This window comes from Mchenga conophoros, linkage group LG6 (assembly GCF_057382185.1).
Source record: "Mchenga conophoros isolate Kocher_MC1m ecotype Shallow Benthic linkage group LG6, M_conophoros_male_GT1.1, whole genome shotgun sequence".
NCBI classification, from domain to species: Eukaryota; Metazoa; Chordata; class Actinopteri; order Cichliformes; family Cichlidae; genus Mchenga; species Mchenga conophoros.
In genome coordinates, this window is record NC_140531.1 from 8,905,091 (window position 1) to 8,919,892 (window position 14,802).

Sequence of the window (14,802 nt, forward strand, 5' to 3'; positions counted from 1 at the left end):
TCTCTTTGACGGAGTCAACTCAACTGGTTGCTAACTTTGCCAACAGCAAGAAACTCCTTCCCGGCAGCAACTACGTCACTATTTGTAGAAACATTTCAGAGTTTCTGTTTTAAACATATCAGGTTCTGGCTGTACTCTGAATTTAAAACGTTGATGTGACTGTTTCAATGTGATTATCACAGTTAACTGATGAATTATCACAAAGTGATGGCATGTAATTGTTAACCTGACCCTGTCAGGTTAACAATTAACCTGACAGGGTCAGGTTTGAGGCATGCCTGTAGTTTGAGGCATGTTGTGCTCATATAAATCAAAGCTATGATATGTTGAATACCTGAAAAACGGTGACAATGGCCCACAGCAAGGAATCAAAGTTCTTCCTGTCTGGTACTGTGTCTCCGGTCTCCGTCTTAAGACTGAATTTGCATCCAAAAATGTGCATCCCAAGGATACTGCAATACAATATACCACACAACATACACTCGGTCATCTGATATACCTGACTAATAATTAAATTCAGATCTTTGTTAAATCCATTTAAGCATGATACAAATACAATCATCTTTTATAGAATCACACACGAAGACGCTTTGGATAATTAAGCTGTATCTGTACCCTAAAGGTTCCTAACTGTGTAAATTCAGTTTTATTTATTTATTTATTTATTTTTAAGTGTCATCATTTGTTTTGTACTGTGTGACTTTCCGAGCTGAAATAAATTAGATGGCTGTAAATGCCTGAGTGCTGTTGGACGCTGGGGAACGGCTACATGAGATTTAATCCGCTCCAGCGACCATTTAAAATGTAAAGAACCAAACTAAACATTCACCAACAGTCTCAAACGTTTCATTTAGTAACATTTCTGAAGAAAAAAAGCATTCGCGTTGCCATTATGGGTATTAAATGTGGCGTTACAGAGAAAAGTTTTAAATTTAGCTGTTAAAAATCGAACCGATGGAAAAATGAAGTTGTCTAATTACTTTTTTTTTAACACTGTATGTAAAATAACATCTAATTTAACAATGACTTCCTTTTACATTAACCCTGTGTATGAGTCTGAACAGACACACAGAGGATTTTTTTTAAAGCACACTGAGATCTCAGGGTCATTTTCCTCAGACATTACAAAACAAAATTACAGGGATGTGAGTGGCATGCAAATCTGAAAACAGTATATAAATAAAGACAACAAATACTGTGTACACTGAACACCCACTAAAGGACCTATTAACTCTCAAAGCAGTTCTGTGGCAGTGCTTGAGCATCACAAATGTGCCCTTGTTGCTCTACTCACTTAAGTGTATGCTTGTTAAAATCTAACCAGATCATCAAGGGTCTGCTTGTTATTTTGTACCCAAGGTTAATAGCTGCTGTGGAATGTTGTGACCGTCTGTGCTACAATGGTTGCTGGTAAGCAGCTGTGCAGATCTAAAGCCAATACGTGCCACACCATGAAAGTAGAGGGTGAAACAGAGATCTGACTCACAGTACTGTTCCTGACACCAACTAAAAACACAGCTGAAAGAAACGGATCAAACGAGCCGTTTACATTCTTCTTCTTTTATTATGATCACACAGTGTGTACACCTTACCTAAAGATGAAGATGAAGAGCATTAGTAACATGCAGAAGGTGGCCACGTTGTCCATGGTCTTCATCAGGACCACCAGCTGTCTCCTGAGAGCTGGCATGAACCTCACCAGTTTTAGCACCCTCAGCAGCCTGAAGGTCCTCAAAACAGACAAACCACCGTCCGACTGGCCGATAATCTCACACACACTGAGGGGTGAAGCACAAAATGCTGCTAAATGTCCATTTTAACATAGCATGTACAGAAAAAACACTTACATATGTACATAAAGCATAAATGGAAAAAATGCCCTTTTACACGTAACTACAATAACATTTACATTTTGGTTGTATTACATAACTACAATAAAAAGTTTAAATTTCATGATACATTCAGTTCATACAGAGCATATTTTCCTCAATTAATTATATAAATAAACAAATCTTTTGTTTTAATATTTAATATTAATATTTTTAATAAGACTTATGTTTTACTGCGAGTCTATGGAGGACGAAGAATAATTGTTTTGTTTTGTATTTTGCTCATTTCTTGCAAACACGTTTCAACAGTGGCTATAACTGCAACTACACCTGCCCTGCCTGAGATGACCATATGATGAATATCCACTCTCACTGACATCACACACAGCCAAGAGTAGAAAAAACTGGCTGAAACATTTTGGCTCATGGGAACTAAATGTGAACATATTTTATGCCTAAGAAAACAACTTCTAACTGCTTCTTCGCTCTGTAGTCCATCATGTGCACACACAGCACTGGTTCATCACTTGCATTAGGTGCCTTATTTTAAAGCATGATTCAAAGGTCAATGTTAAGTGCCTTAACAAAATTCCTCTGAAAATAGTCAAGTACAAGGACTGCATTGAAAATCAATGAGAAAGCGTCCATTTTCAACACACACTAGCACTGGACTGTAACACATTCAAGAGGTTTATCTTAGCTGGTCGCACACAAGGACTCAACACAACACATCTTTGCTATTGTATTTGCACTACTGCACTAATGCACATAGGCTTGATTTATTTTATATTCCCTTTTATCTTTTCATAATGATCTCTTTCTATACTAGACTGAGAGAGAAACTGCAAACCCTGTACATGCAATGAATTGAAAATCTTGAATCCAATGGCCGAAGGAAGACTTTGGAAGACCTTCTGAAAGACTGGAGAAATATTGCTCAAGATCATTTTCAAGCAATATTGCAGATAATTATTGCTGCAGCACAAGGCCAAAAGTGTTCATTTTCATTATTATACACCTTCAAGTCCCTAACCTTTAAGGGAATCAGTAATGATTCTAATTTCTCATTTCTTTTCCCATCAACTCAAGTAAGTGTAGTAACTGATCCATGTTAAATTTGTGGTCACTTTTTAATCTTCAAGTAATTCATTTGTCCACTAGCAGGTTACCAGGGTTCTTGAGATTGCAAGTGAAGCTCTAAATGCTTTTATTTGTACATGAGTTCACAAAACGTGATGGCTGAAGTTTTGCTGTCTATTTTCTTTCTCATTCTGACGGATATTTAACGTGAACAGAGAGCTGTTCTCTCGTGAAAAATATGCCTTTAAAGAAACACGTCTCCTCGGGTTGGTAGCTTTCAAAGGCCTCACTCAGCACATCAAAATAGCGTTGGCTTTGAATTGACAAAGACCGAATAGGGACCCTTGCATAGCAGCTCAGTATAAATAGCTGAGGACGTTCAGATAGAAAAAGAGATGGAAATGGGTAGCGGGGCAAGAGATAAGAAGACAGATGCAGATATGTTCAATCACCATGTATCTTCTGTGATGGGTTGCACATTTGATCTTGTTCAGTTTTAGTTGCTTTGATGTGTATTTGATCTCGGGGTTATAATGGGGATCACACACAAAGGCGCCTAACCAGATGAATTGGGGGAAAAAAACACCAGCAGATCAAAGGCATTGCCACTCACCTGAAGCTTCCAGGCACACAAAACAAAAGACAAAATCTGTTTGCTGCTTTCTGACGCTTTGGCATCTAAATCCATACAGGTGGTACATTTGAACAAGATAGAAAGCACATGACAATTTGACAAAGTATGAATAATTAAACTGCAGGCTCTCTTTCCAGAATCGTCTGGCAAATGAAAAAAAAGCCGATATCTAAATTACATCAGTTACTATATTAGAAACTGTTTTTTTTACTCTCCAAAGCCTACTTCCGTCTTCTTGTGCTATTGAGGACATTCAAACTCTAAAATTACCTTTAGCTCTGACATATCTATGGCTGTCCACACATAAGGGTAACCTTTAAAAGCTGTACGTAACAACTGCAATCAGTGTTTTAGTACCTTATGATGACAATGATTCCATCAAAGACGTTGTAAGGGTTTCTCAGGTAGTTGAAAGAGCCAAAAGCTGTGAGCTTGAGGATCATCTCCAAGGAGAACATGCTTGTAAAGACGATGTTGCAGATCTCCAGAACATTGGTGAGCTCCTCTGGCTGTTAGCATAGAGACAAATAAAAGTAAGAGAAATTAGAAATGAAAGAGAGGTATATAAGCAGGGGTGCACATAAGTGGTCCGCAGGTGCGCATTCGCTGTCAAAATAAAAGACGCGCACCAGATAAGAAGTAGCAACGTGCGTTCACGTACATATAAAAGGCACTGTTTTTGCCTTTTATATGCTGCAACTTCTTATCTGGTGCGCGTCTATTATTTTGACAGTGAATGCGCACCTGCGGACCACTTATGTGCACCCCTGTGTATAAGGATGATAGGCAGAGACATTCAAAACAGTCAAGCTTCTAGTTACTAGCTAAAAAGAAAGTGTGATTATGCTTAATTTAAAAGTTTAAAGATAATAAAGATCTGTCTTCTGAAGGTCTCAGTTTGTTTGACAATCAGTAAAATATCGTCGGCATGTTCAAATAGTCTGTAATCTGCTGTCTGCACCAATCCCAAACAGCAGCAGGCAATAGTTAAACCAATTATAAAGCTCATCAATACATTTTGCAGATATTAATTAAAGAAACAGAATTTACTCAGTCCACCCTGAAGACTGCTGAAAGACCACATTTATATCCAAAAAATGTCTTTAAGAGCTCAGATTTCATATACAGTATCTTTTTGGTCTTCAGTTGTCAGTTTACCATCATAGTAATTGCACTAGCCATAATTAATCATAATAAGTCAACTTATTAACACACTAGCACAATCATTTGGTTATTTCTTTTTTGTTGTTTTATTTATTTCATTTTCAATCCTCCATATGCCGTTGCAACATATCTATCTATGTATCTATACATACATATATATATATATATATTCTTGTCGTCTAATGTTGTTCTGTTTCATTTGAACACATCTCTCTCTTTCTGGCTTTTTGTATAGATTTGCTCAATACGATGAAGAACAGCCATATATATACACGCAGACACACATACAAAGCACTAAATCTGGCACACTCGTGATTTCCAGCACATCTCTATTCCACAGAGCTCCTCTGCAACTTCAGCAATGACATTTCAACATCCCAGAATCAATGAGCACTGTGTTTATCATATTTACATGTCTGTGCGCATGTGTGCAGCTTTTTGTTACCCCTATATACTGTGTGTGTTTGTCACGCCTAATGACTGTTTGCAGTGTGAAAACATGGGCTAATGATGTATGCCCATCAGTGTCCAGACCAGCCAAACAGTGCTGGCAGTCCCTGGAGATCCATTACTGCTGTCTCATTACTGCAGACCTGGAAACAGATCTAAAGACTTGAGTTTTTTTGTTAGCTGATACATGGAATCAAATTAGAAAAGCAGGGATTTTCTATCATACTGAGGACTTCCAGGTTGACTTAGAAAAGTAAGCAGAATTCACTTGTGAACTAGTAGTTTGGGCTCTAAAAATACCTGTAATCAGGCAGTCAAGTCTAAATTTGTCAAGGAAAGGTGTTCGAATCAATCATACACTGCAGTTAGACCAGGGTTCGTAGTAGTAACTTTCTTAGCGAATAATGCAGCAAACAGGTGCAACAGGGTAAAAAGAAAGGAAATTTTCACCATTTGAGCCAATTTATTTGAAATGGCAAAATGCCAAAGCACTTGTCCTTGGCACACTGTTGGAGGAAATCAAACTTGACCTTGAATCTTCAACTAAATGAGGTCATGCAATAACTCAGTGCATCGCAAATTCTTGTAGCCCATTGAACTTCTTTCTGATTTTGGCTTAAAAAGAGAGACGCACATAAATTGGATGCTTATACGCAATTAGCTTTGTCAGATGGTGCTGCTGACTCTCATCGTCTTTAGGTCTGTGTGTGCCATCCTAATCTAATTTGTCCAGCACTTAGTGGGTTCTTCTTGTTGAAATGAGCTGGTCAATTCTGCATAAATAACATCTGAAGAAGTACTCTGATCTGAGATCTTAACTGAGAACGACTGAACTTCAGAGATCAGAGAATCAATGATATGAATCAACGAGCACAGTGGTCTCCATCATCTGTGAATAGGAGAAATTTGGAAGCCCTCAGACTTTTCCTAGAGTTCACCATCCAGTGAGTTGATCTCAAAATATCCAACTGGACAACAATCTTAAGTCTTGTATGGTACAGTGGCCAGAAGTCACTCCCCAGTAAACAGCACATTTCCACATAGCGACACAGAAAGTGCTTACATATGGCCCACACACCGCAAAAAAGGATGGCTGTTTGATGTGTTATACAGTGTTGGTCAAGTTACTTGAAAAAAGTAATCAGTAACTAATTACTGATTACTTCCCCAAAAGAGTAATCCCGTTACTATACTGATTACTTATTTTCAAAAGTAATTAATTACTTAGTTACTTAGTTACTTTTTAAAAACACGATTTACAACCTGAATAGGTGATAAAGCGATAGATCTTTCAGCCCAATTCTACTTTTTCTACATAATCCATCATACAAAATGTAATCAAATGGAAAAGTCTCTCTTTTTTAACTTGTTTTATCAGTTTTAATCTTTTAACTTTATGCATCAAGCAAAAATTTAATTATATGCAACATTCTCTGACTTGAATAAATTAGTTTAACATTTAAAGCTATTTTCTGCACATTCCAGCACATAAAATATTTTTTTTTTTGTGTGTTTACACTCAGTCTTTCAAATAGATGCAAGTAAAACACAGCAGAAAATAAATAAAGTCAAAGACTCAGCGGTCCTGTTGCTCTATTTTCACCTGTAAAGCAGGACTGCGGTAGGCGGAGGTTTACCCTGGTGCAGGTGTGCCGTGGTCAGTTGAAGAATCCGCGAGTTTCTCTGTGAGTTTCCCATTACGTCGTTGCGCACTCGGTGCTTGCTCGGAAGTTTAGGGGTTTTTTTCGCTGTAAAAAGAAGTTTTCTTCCCACGCACAATGGATGCTAATGTTTTTGTCACTTTTTATGGAATCAAACTCAAAGTAAGGTCAGTACTTCCACGCTTTAAACGCTGCACGCTCATACTCTCTCCCACAATCGATATGTGATCCATTGTTGATCTGCATACAGCTGTTGTCACTAACGGCGCACTCGCTTACGTCACTGTCGTGAGACATTCTCGCAAAAAATCACGGTTTTAGTAACGCAGTAACGCAGCGTTCCTACGGGAAAGTAACGGTAATCTAATTACCGTTTTTGCAATAGTAATCCCTTACTTTACTAGTTACTTTTAAAAAGTAATCAGATACATCTCTGGTGTTATATGTTTAAAAGTAACCTAGTCAGTTTTGAAGATTAACAATGACTAACACTGAGCAGTGCTGATTTTCTAACACTGGAATATTTCTAACATTTTGAGTTATTTTCCAGTGTTAGAAAATCAGCACTGCTCAGTGTTAGCCATTGTTAATCTTCAAAACTGACTAGGTTACTTTTAAACATATAACACTGTCAAAAGTGTTAATTTAACACTCAACAGTGTTGTATTTAACACTCAGAGGTGTGGACCCATATATTAATGGATTGGATTTATATAGCGCTTTTCAAGGCACCCAAAGCGCTTTACAATACCACTATTCATTCACTCTCACACACTGATGGAGGCAGCTACAGTTGTAGCCACAGCTGCCCTGGGGCAGACTGACAGAAGCGAGGCTGCCATATCGCGCCATCGGCCCCTCTGGCCAACACCAGTAGGCAAGTAGGGTAAAGTGTCTTGCCCAGGGACACAACGACCAGGACAGAGAGCCCAGGGATCAAACCGGCGACCTTCCGGTTACAGATGCGATTCCCAACCTCCTGAGCCACGGTCGCCCACGACACTCTCTAGTGTTAATTTAACACTGGAGATTTTGCTGTGTATAGCGCTTTTCTAAAATGGCCTGTATTTGTATAGTGCATTACTAGTCCCTAAGGACCCCAAAGTGCTTTTACACATCCAGTCATCCACCCATTCACACACACACACACACACACTCACACACCGGTGATGGCAAGCTACACTGTAGCCACAGCCACCCTGGGGCGCACTGACAGAGGCACCAGGATTACTCTCCTCTCCTCGCCTCTCGCGGATTACTCAAAATGCTCTATACAACATGCCACATTCACCCAATCACACACGTTCTCTACACTGAGTGCTTCCTAACTACATTCACACACATTCACACTCTTGACATGCAGACTGGAGGAGCCAGGGATCAAACCACTAACCTTCAGTAGGCGACCTGTTGTACCTCCTGAGCTACAACCACCCGGTGGTAAACGTGAGTAAACCCTCACTAGGTTTTGGATAAAGTGTACACTCACAAACCTGTCAAACCTGCATCTGAAACGTTGGCTAGCATAGCAGTATAGTATTGCAACATGACATTTGGATCTTCTAACTAAAATAGGAAAATAAGAACATAAATAGTGCCATCATTGCCAGACCTGGCCCACAGCTGGTTGACATACACCCTGCCATGACACCAGTCAGTCAGAAGTGCCAGCTTGATGCTGGATCTGGGCCAGACCTGTTTTCTATGAGCCTGGGCCACATACACCAAACCAGAATCGGGCCAGATGTGGCATACCATCACATAAACAGTGCCATCTACGCCAGGCCTGACCCATATCTGGATGACGTACCACTTACCATGCCAGAAGTCAGCCAGCAGTTCCGGCTGGTGTTTTAGCTAGCAAAACAGTGTGGCTGATGAGGAGTGAAGACACGCTAATGACAACATGTACAACCACTGGAGATGTGAGAAGGACAGACGGAAACATTTAGGTGAAATTTAAGTTCTTAATCAGTTTTATGCTTATTCTAGTGTCATTTATAAGAATTTTCATCTATAATGGTCAATAATCATTAAATGCTATTGCTATGAGTAGCAGAAATTTTACTGTGTAATTAAATATTTTACAGAGTTAATGGAATTTTCACAGAACCACATGCTTTTGCTACAGCACACATGTCCTTGTGCAAAATGGGAAAGTTTTAATTTTATCATGACAAAATGTTATCTCTAAAAGGTGTACATGTCTCATTTCTTCCAGAGCAGCCTTGCACCAGAACGGAGGACCTTTACAGGACTCTCTCCCAGACCTCAGTACGACCCTCTCAGGCAGTGCACACCAGGAGCTTCACACTCTGGCTCACACTCATAATACAAGTCAGAGCTTTAAAGTAAAAGTGTGAAGTGTGCTTTCAAAATTGGAGTTTATAGCTGGTTTGGTTTGGTTGGCAGTTCATGTTTTGCCATAATTAAAATTAAATATTTAGACTTTCAATAGCGTTAACATACTACACAGGTCATGAACAAGATTTTTGTAATTTTCATTGTACGTGGGCTAAAGCACTTCATTTACAGACATGTAAATACTGCAATTTGATTCTTTTAATAAACCATGTAACTTGGATGCAAGCGATGCTGGCGTGACCACAGTGCACACGTCTGCTGTTGCTCACAGTGGTCCAAGGGACCGCTCAGGGAGTTTGTGTGTTTGCTCAGACACATGAACAATTTGAGGGAACATTGGTTGCAACATGGAAAAATGTAGAACAACTGAAACTCTGTGAACACTTTCCAAATGCTCTGTATTATTATGTACTGTATTATTAAGGCCGCATCTATTCTCAGGCCCACTTTCATGAACTAAAGTAGAGAAGCTAAAAACATCCACAATGATCTTTCATTTGTCTCGTTATCTCAAAATAACAACATGTGTTTTCTCTTGGTAATTACTTTATTTAATAATTAAGAAGTTTACGGACAGAGATCAAACAGCGCTGCTCTATGATTGTCTGTCTTTGCCCGAATGTTAGAATTAAAGGCAAACAGAAAGGATCCAATCTGATGATGCCGGAGTAGCAGTGTTTGCATTCTCAGGGATCAGGAATGCCATTTCTGCAGGGTGCGAACTACAGGGGAGCCAGAAGGAGCTCGTCTCCTCTTAATAAGACACAGGGTCCTTGAAAACATGATTTATTCAATTTATTAAATATGCTTTTTTGGTTTGTCTTTTTCAATGTATTTATCTTTTCTGCATTGCATGGAGGGTGATTCATTAATAATTCCCTTTACTAAGAATACCGGCATGCATTCTCTGCAAGCTTGACCTCACCCACATCTGCTACAGACAGACGTTGGAGGACACCCTGCAGCAGTCTGACTTGATAAATCATCAATTGTGGAACTGCAATTGGAATTGCATTTAGCCCATGTGTAAACAGGATTTAAAATTTCAGGTTTGTTGAAAAAAAGGATAAATTTGAGTGAAATCTGCAGAGATGGCATGGACAAAGTAACTTATTTATTATTCTAGTATTCTAGTATTATTCTTGTTTACCGGGCTGGAGCTAAATATAACATTACTGGCTACAATAAGCTCTTCTAGTTACCAAGTTGGTCAGAAATGTGAGTAAGTTTTTCAGACTGACATATGGGGCCTATCACTGATCCAGGACCTTGTGTTGTCTTTGGGTATGGCAACCTTAAATAATTAATAACAATTTCAATAACATATATCATATAGCAGTGCTATGCACCCCCCTCCCTCATCATCCCCCGTCTGTCATGCTGATGCATCATTAATTCTCAAATAGCAGTTATTATTCTCTGATATGTTATCTCACTTGGGCCGTTCATCAAGCTCAGCGGTGGATATTAACTGGCTAAAAAAGTAGATGGACTGACATTATTGGGTGCGTACACTGGTGGGCAAAAGATTTGGCAGTGGTATTGTGATGGTTTGCTTAGCCAAGGACGCTCAACAAGGTAGTCTTCTTCTGGGGTGCTGGCCAGGTTTCCCTGACATGTAAGGCCGATTTATCTTAAATGCAAAGTACATAAAGAGTGTTTGCACATTTAAGACCGAACACCCTGGACACTGATTGAAAACAAACCTAATGCAATTTATAATACACACACACAGAAATATATTCAAAACACCCAAACACAAAAACAATATAAAATACCATCAACTAGTAAATTCAGCGCACAAATAGTCCATGATCTCAGTTCAATGCCGTTGCTTGAGTTCATTCACAAAACTAAAGACAAGGAACCCACTCAGAGTTTTTTTTTTTATCAGTTCCTCAGTTAATTCTCTGTCAGTCCAAAACAGTCACACGCAAGAAAAGCTGCAGGTTTTCTACCTGACGCAAAACAAGAAAGTGAGCTCGGCACTTTCAAACAAACACTTTCTGGAATGGATGCCCGATTCACCACTTTACTCCAGTGGAGTGTCCCAGCGTGAAGTTAGCCTCCTACTGCACAAAGGGAACAAATAATGGAGTTTCAGCTGAGATGGGCCACAGAGGTTATCTCACTGCTTCCTTCTCTGGCATCTTCCATCCCAAATCCTGGCCCACAAGAAAGAGAGTAAAAGGGCTGAACCATCTGCAAGTGCCAAATCCGGGCAGTGACTCGCTATTCTAATTACTATATATACGTCGTTATGTAGATAAAGGCCTTTTACTTTGTTCTCTGGGACAAAAGAGGAGGAAGGTTGAATTTGCAGCTGGAAGATGACAGGATCCTGGCCATCATGAAAGGAACAGGGTGTCCACATGAACTAACAGTGATTAGAAGCGAGAGGCACAACCTGTCAGTTTTACTACCAGGTCCTCAAGACCACATACTAAGGATGATCAAGAAAAGCTGCCAGCAAAAAGATTCAAATCTGCTCTGTTGAGAGGCTTTCCACAGCACAAACCTCAGTGATGACAGCTGGCCAAAACAGCTGAAAATTCTGTTCCTCGCTGAGCTTGGGTATTAAACATTGCTATTGTAACAGCAGTCTGGCGAGGAAGGAGCGGCTAGCCGGTCCAGCGGGCATGTGGTGTGGAGGTTAGCCGGATAACACGGAACCAGTCGGTTAAATCCAATAACAGACCTTTATTCGCCGTCAGCAACATTACACTTTATAAGCCAGGTCTCCTCGGCTGTACTCGTCCGAACCTACATGCGCGGGGATTGGTACCACCAGCGCCAGCTTGTCACAACAGTAAGTAAGGTGCTTTCTTGGAGCATGGAACATGAGCAGCATGAAATGGCTGCCGCTAACAACTCACACACCCACTAGGAGACCCCCACAGCTACTACAATAGTTGGGCAACCCCCCCTAGTGGTGCTATAACCCAAAAGGTTTGTTACACTATCTGAGGCCAAAAGAACTAAAGATGAGGAGATTTAAAGGTGGTGCAAGAGACAAAGAGGACAACATGCCACGAGCTGATGGAGGACTGGCACTAAAATAGATTGCATGTCAACTTTGGAAAAGATCCAACCTTCTGTTTTCTTTTCCTCACCCCCAACCGGTCATGGCAAATGCCTGCCCCAACCTGAGCCTGGTTTTGCTGGAGGTTTCTTCCTGTTAGAAGGGAGTTTTTCCTTCCTACTGTCTCCACGTGCTTGCTCATAAGGGGTGATGTGATTGTTGGGTCTTTACACTACAATATAAACAGCCTTGAGCTGACTGTTGTGATTTAAAGGGCTATATAAATACAACGGAAATGAAAAATCAAAAATTCATCAACAAGGATGCCTGAATGAAGACGTCATCCTGGCAAACACATCTTCTCACATGGTCTATATGATAGCAACCACCCCATTTATGGTCCCTTGTTTAGCCTTTTTATTAGAAATATACCCTTTTGTTAGTTCTTAATTCTCATTTTTTCTCCCTCTCCATTCTCAGTAACTGTCTGTGAATTTCTAGAATGTTCTGATAGAATTTATAAACAGCCTATACAACACATATTTACAGAACTGATAGCATCAAAGGATGACATTTGGACATTACACTGTCCGAATAACGTCTGGTCTCCTGCCGTAGTGGCTGCCAGATATAAAAAAAAAAGAAGGAAAAACCACCCCGAGCAACAACAAAACCTTGGACAGGTGTAAGCACCTCCCTTCTCTACAGGTGGAAAATCACAGTGATGAGGCAGATCAAGCCTCTGATACTCACTGTTCAAACAGAGGGAGGCATGACTTCAGTTTGCTAAACAGGCAGTGGAACCACAGACATTTCAGCTCACTATTTCCTCACCATTGAAGCAGCAAAGACTCTCTCTCTCTGCCTCTCTCGTTCTGCCTCTATTTTTAGCAGCCCCTGAGATGAGAGACGACCCACCACTGCGGCGGTGGCAGGCGTGAGTGGGCGATGGTATAGCGAAAGCAAGAAATATTGATAGGGGGAAAAAAAAGAGTTCACAAAGCCGAGCATCAGAAAAAGAGAGGAAAGAAGAAGAAAAGAAGAAAAATCAGTGAAAGTTGAAAAAGAACAGGAAGTGCCTTATTTTCATTGCTTGGAGAGAATTTAATCAGTGCGATCCAAACGAAAGTTCACGCTTGTATAATATGATGTCATGATCCTAGATGCAATCTGTTGCATAAACTGGGGGAGCACACTATAAAGACGAATATTAAGCCAACACCTGTACGAATGGGGGAAGAGCTTTACACTGCAGGAGTGTGGACATGCAGGGCAATGACAGGAACGAGGTAGAAGCAACTTTGTAATCTCCAAAGGAGCCAACATGGCTGTCTTTACTTTCTATAACAACTATTACAGAGAAAATCTGCAGCACATGCATCCAATGTCTTAACAGCATCTAACGTAACAGTCAAATGATACGTACACAACAGTTTAAATGTTAACAAATAACTTTGTTGTGCAATTCTAGAAGTCATCAAAAATTGTCCAAGTTATAAATGATTGTAAAGTTATTTTTGTTGAATTGTTTGCTGACAGTATGTAAGTGTCCGTGCTGATAGACAACAAAAAATCTATATACAGTACTGTGCAAAAGTCTTGAGTCACCATTATATCTTTACATTTTAATAGGAAAATGGGAAGTATGTGCAAGTATGTGTTGTACGTCTCTCCCGACCCACTGATGCGAACAATGCTGATGACAATTTGAATCAAACATAGATTCATCACTTCATAAGACCCATTGCTCTTGTGTAATTTGTCATACCTCAGTGTTAAAGGCTTTTTTATATTTGCAAAAACGCTTCAGCTCTCATCTATGAAACTTAATCAGAACCCTCGAGAGCAGTATTTAACCCCTAGTGCGGGCTGTCTCATTTGGAAAGTGTCCTGAGGATTGTTGACCCACTACTGATCATGTGAGTCACACAGGGTGAAGGTAATCACCCACGCCTTTTTTAAAGACTCATGCAAACATAAAGACCGCCATTACCTGGATGACTGAAAACCTATACAGACACACAACACACTTCCATCTTTTCTTCCTGTTTCCATTCCTTGAAAATGGCTCCTTGTCACCTTTCCACCTGAGACTATTTATGATGAGGCATCAGCGAACAATAGATGGACCACCTGAAGGGCATCTCTCAGCTCCTGTGTCAGTGCTGATTTTTTTCCCTATTTCTTAAGGCCGTGACTTTCAGATACTGTTCATCTGCTGTCGATAGATTTGTAGTCCTGTCAACTTTTGTCGTCTCCATGTCCAGTTTCCTGAATTCTTTAAAAGGACACACTGTGCTGAGATATGTCAAGTTTGCAACTAATAACTGTTTGGAAATCACGCTGTTGGTGCAAAAGTTATACTTCATGCCTGTAAAACTGTGTTATCTTTAGCTGAAACTAATAATAAAGAAATGGGAACATAGTATAAAGAAACATGAAGAAACGAGTACTGTCTGACAACTTTTGCACTCTAGTGCATAACCCTCAAATATATGAAAGACTGAGAGAGATAATTAAGATATTTAAATATTTAATTAAACAATGAAAGATTTCCTAAATAATGAAATAAATGAGGGGAACATGAACAAATGTAAA

The 14,802-nt window shown here is 39.8% G+C and overlaps 1 protein-coding gene across 3 annotated transcripts in view; it reads right to left on the bottom strand.

The window, feature by feature from the left end:
- Positions 1-14,802, bottom strand: part of LOC146572039 (voltage-dependent T-type calcium channel subunit alpha-1I-like) — a 288,178-nt gene that overhangs the window by 79,502 nt on the left and 193,874 nt on the right. For all 3 annotated transcript variants that reach the window (XM_085276073.1, XM_085276072.1, XM_085276071.1), the window contains 3 exons: positions 3,901-4,052; positions 1,593-1,778; positions 335-452 (listed from right to left, as the gene is read on the bottom strand). In XM_085276073.1, coding sequence (XP_085132199.1) covers positions 335-452; positions 1,593-1,778; positions 3,901-4,052 — 456 coding nt within the window. The remainder of the gene's footprint in view (positions 1-334; positions 453-1,592; positions 1,779-3,900; positions 4,053-14,802) is intronic.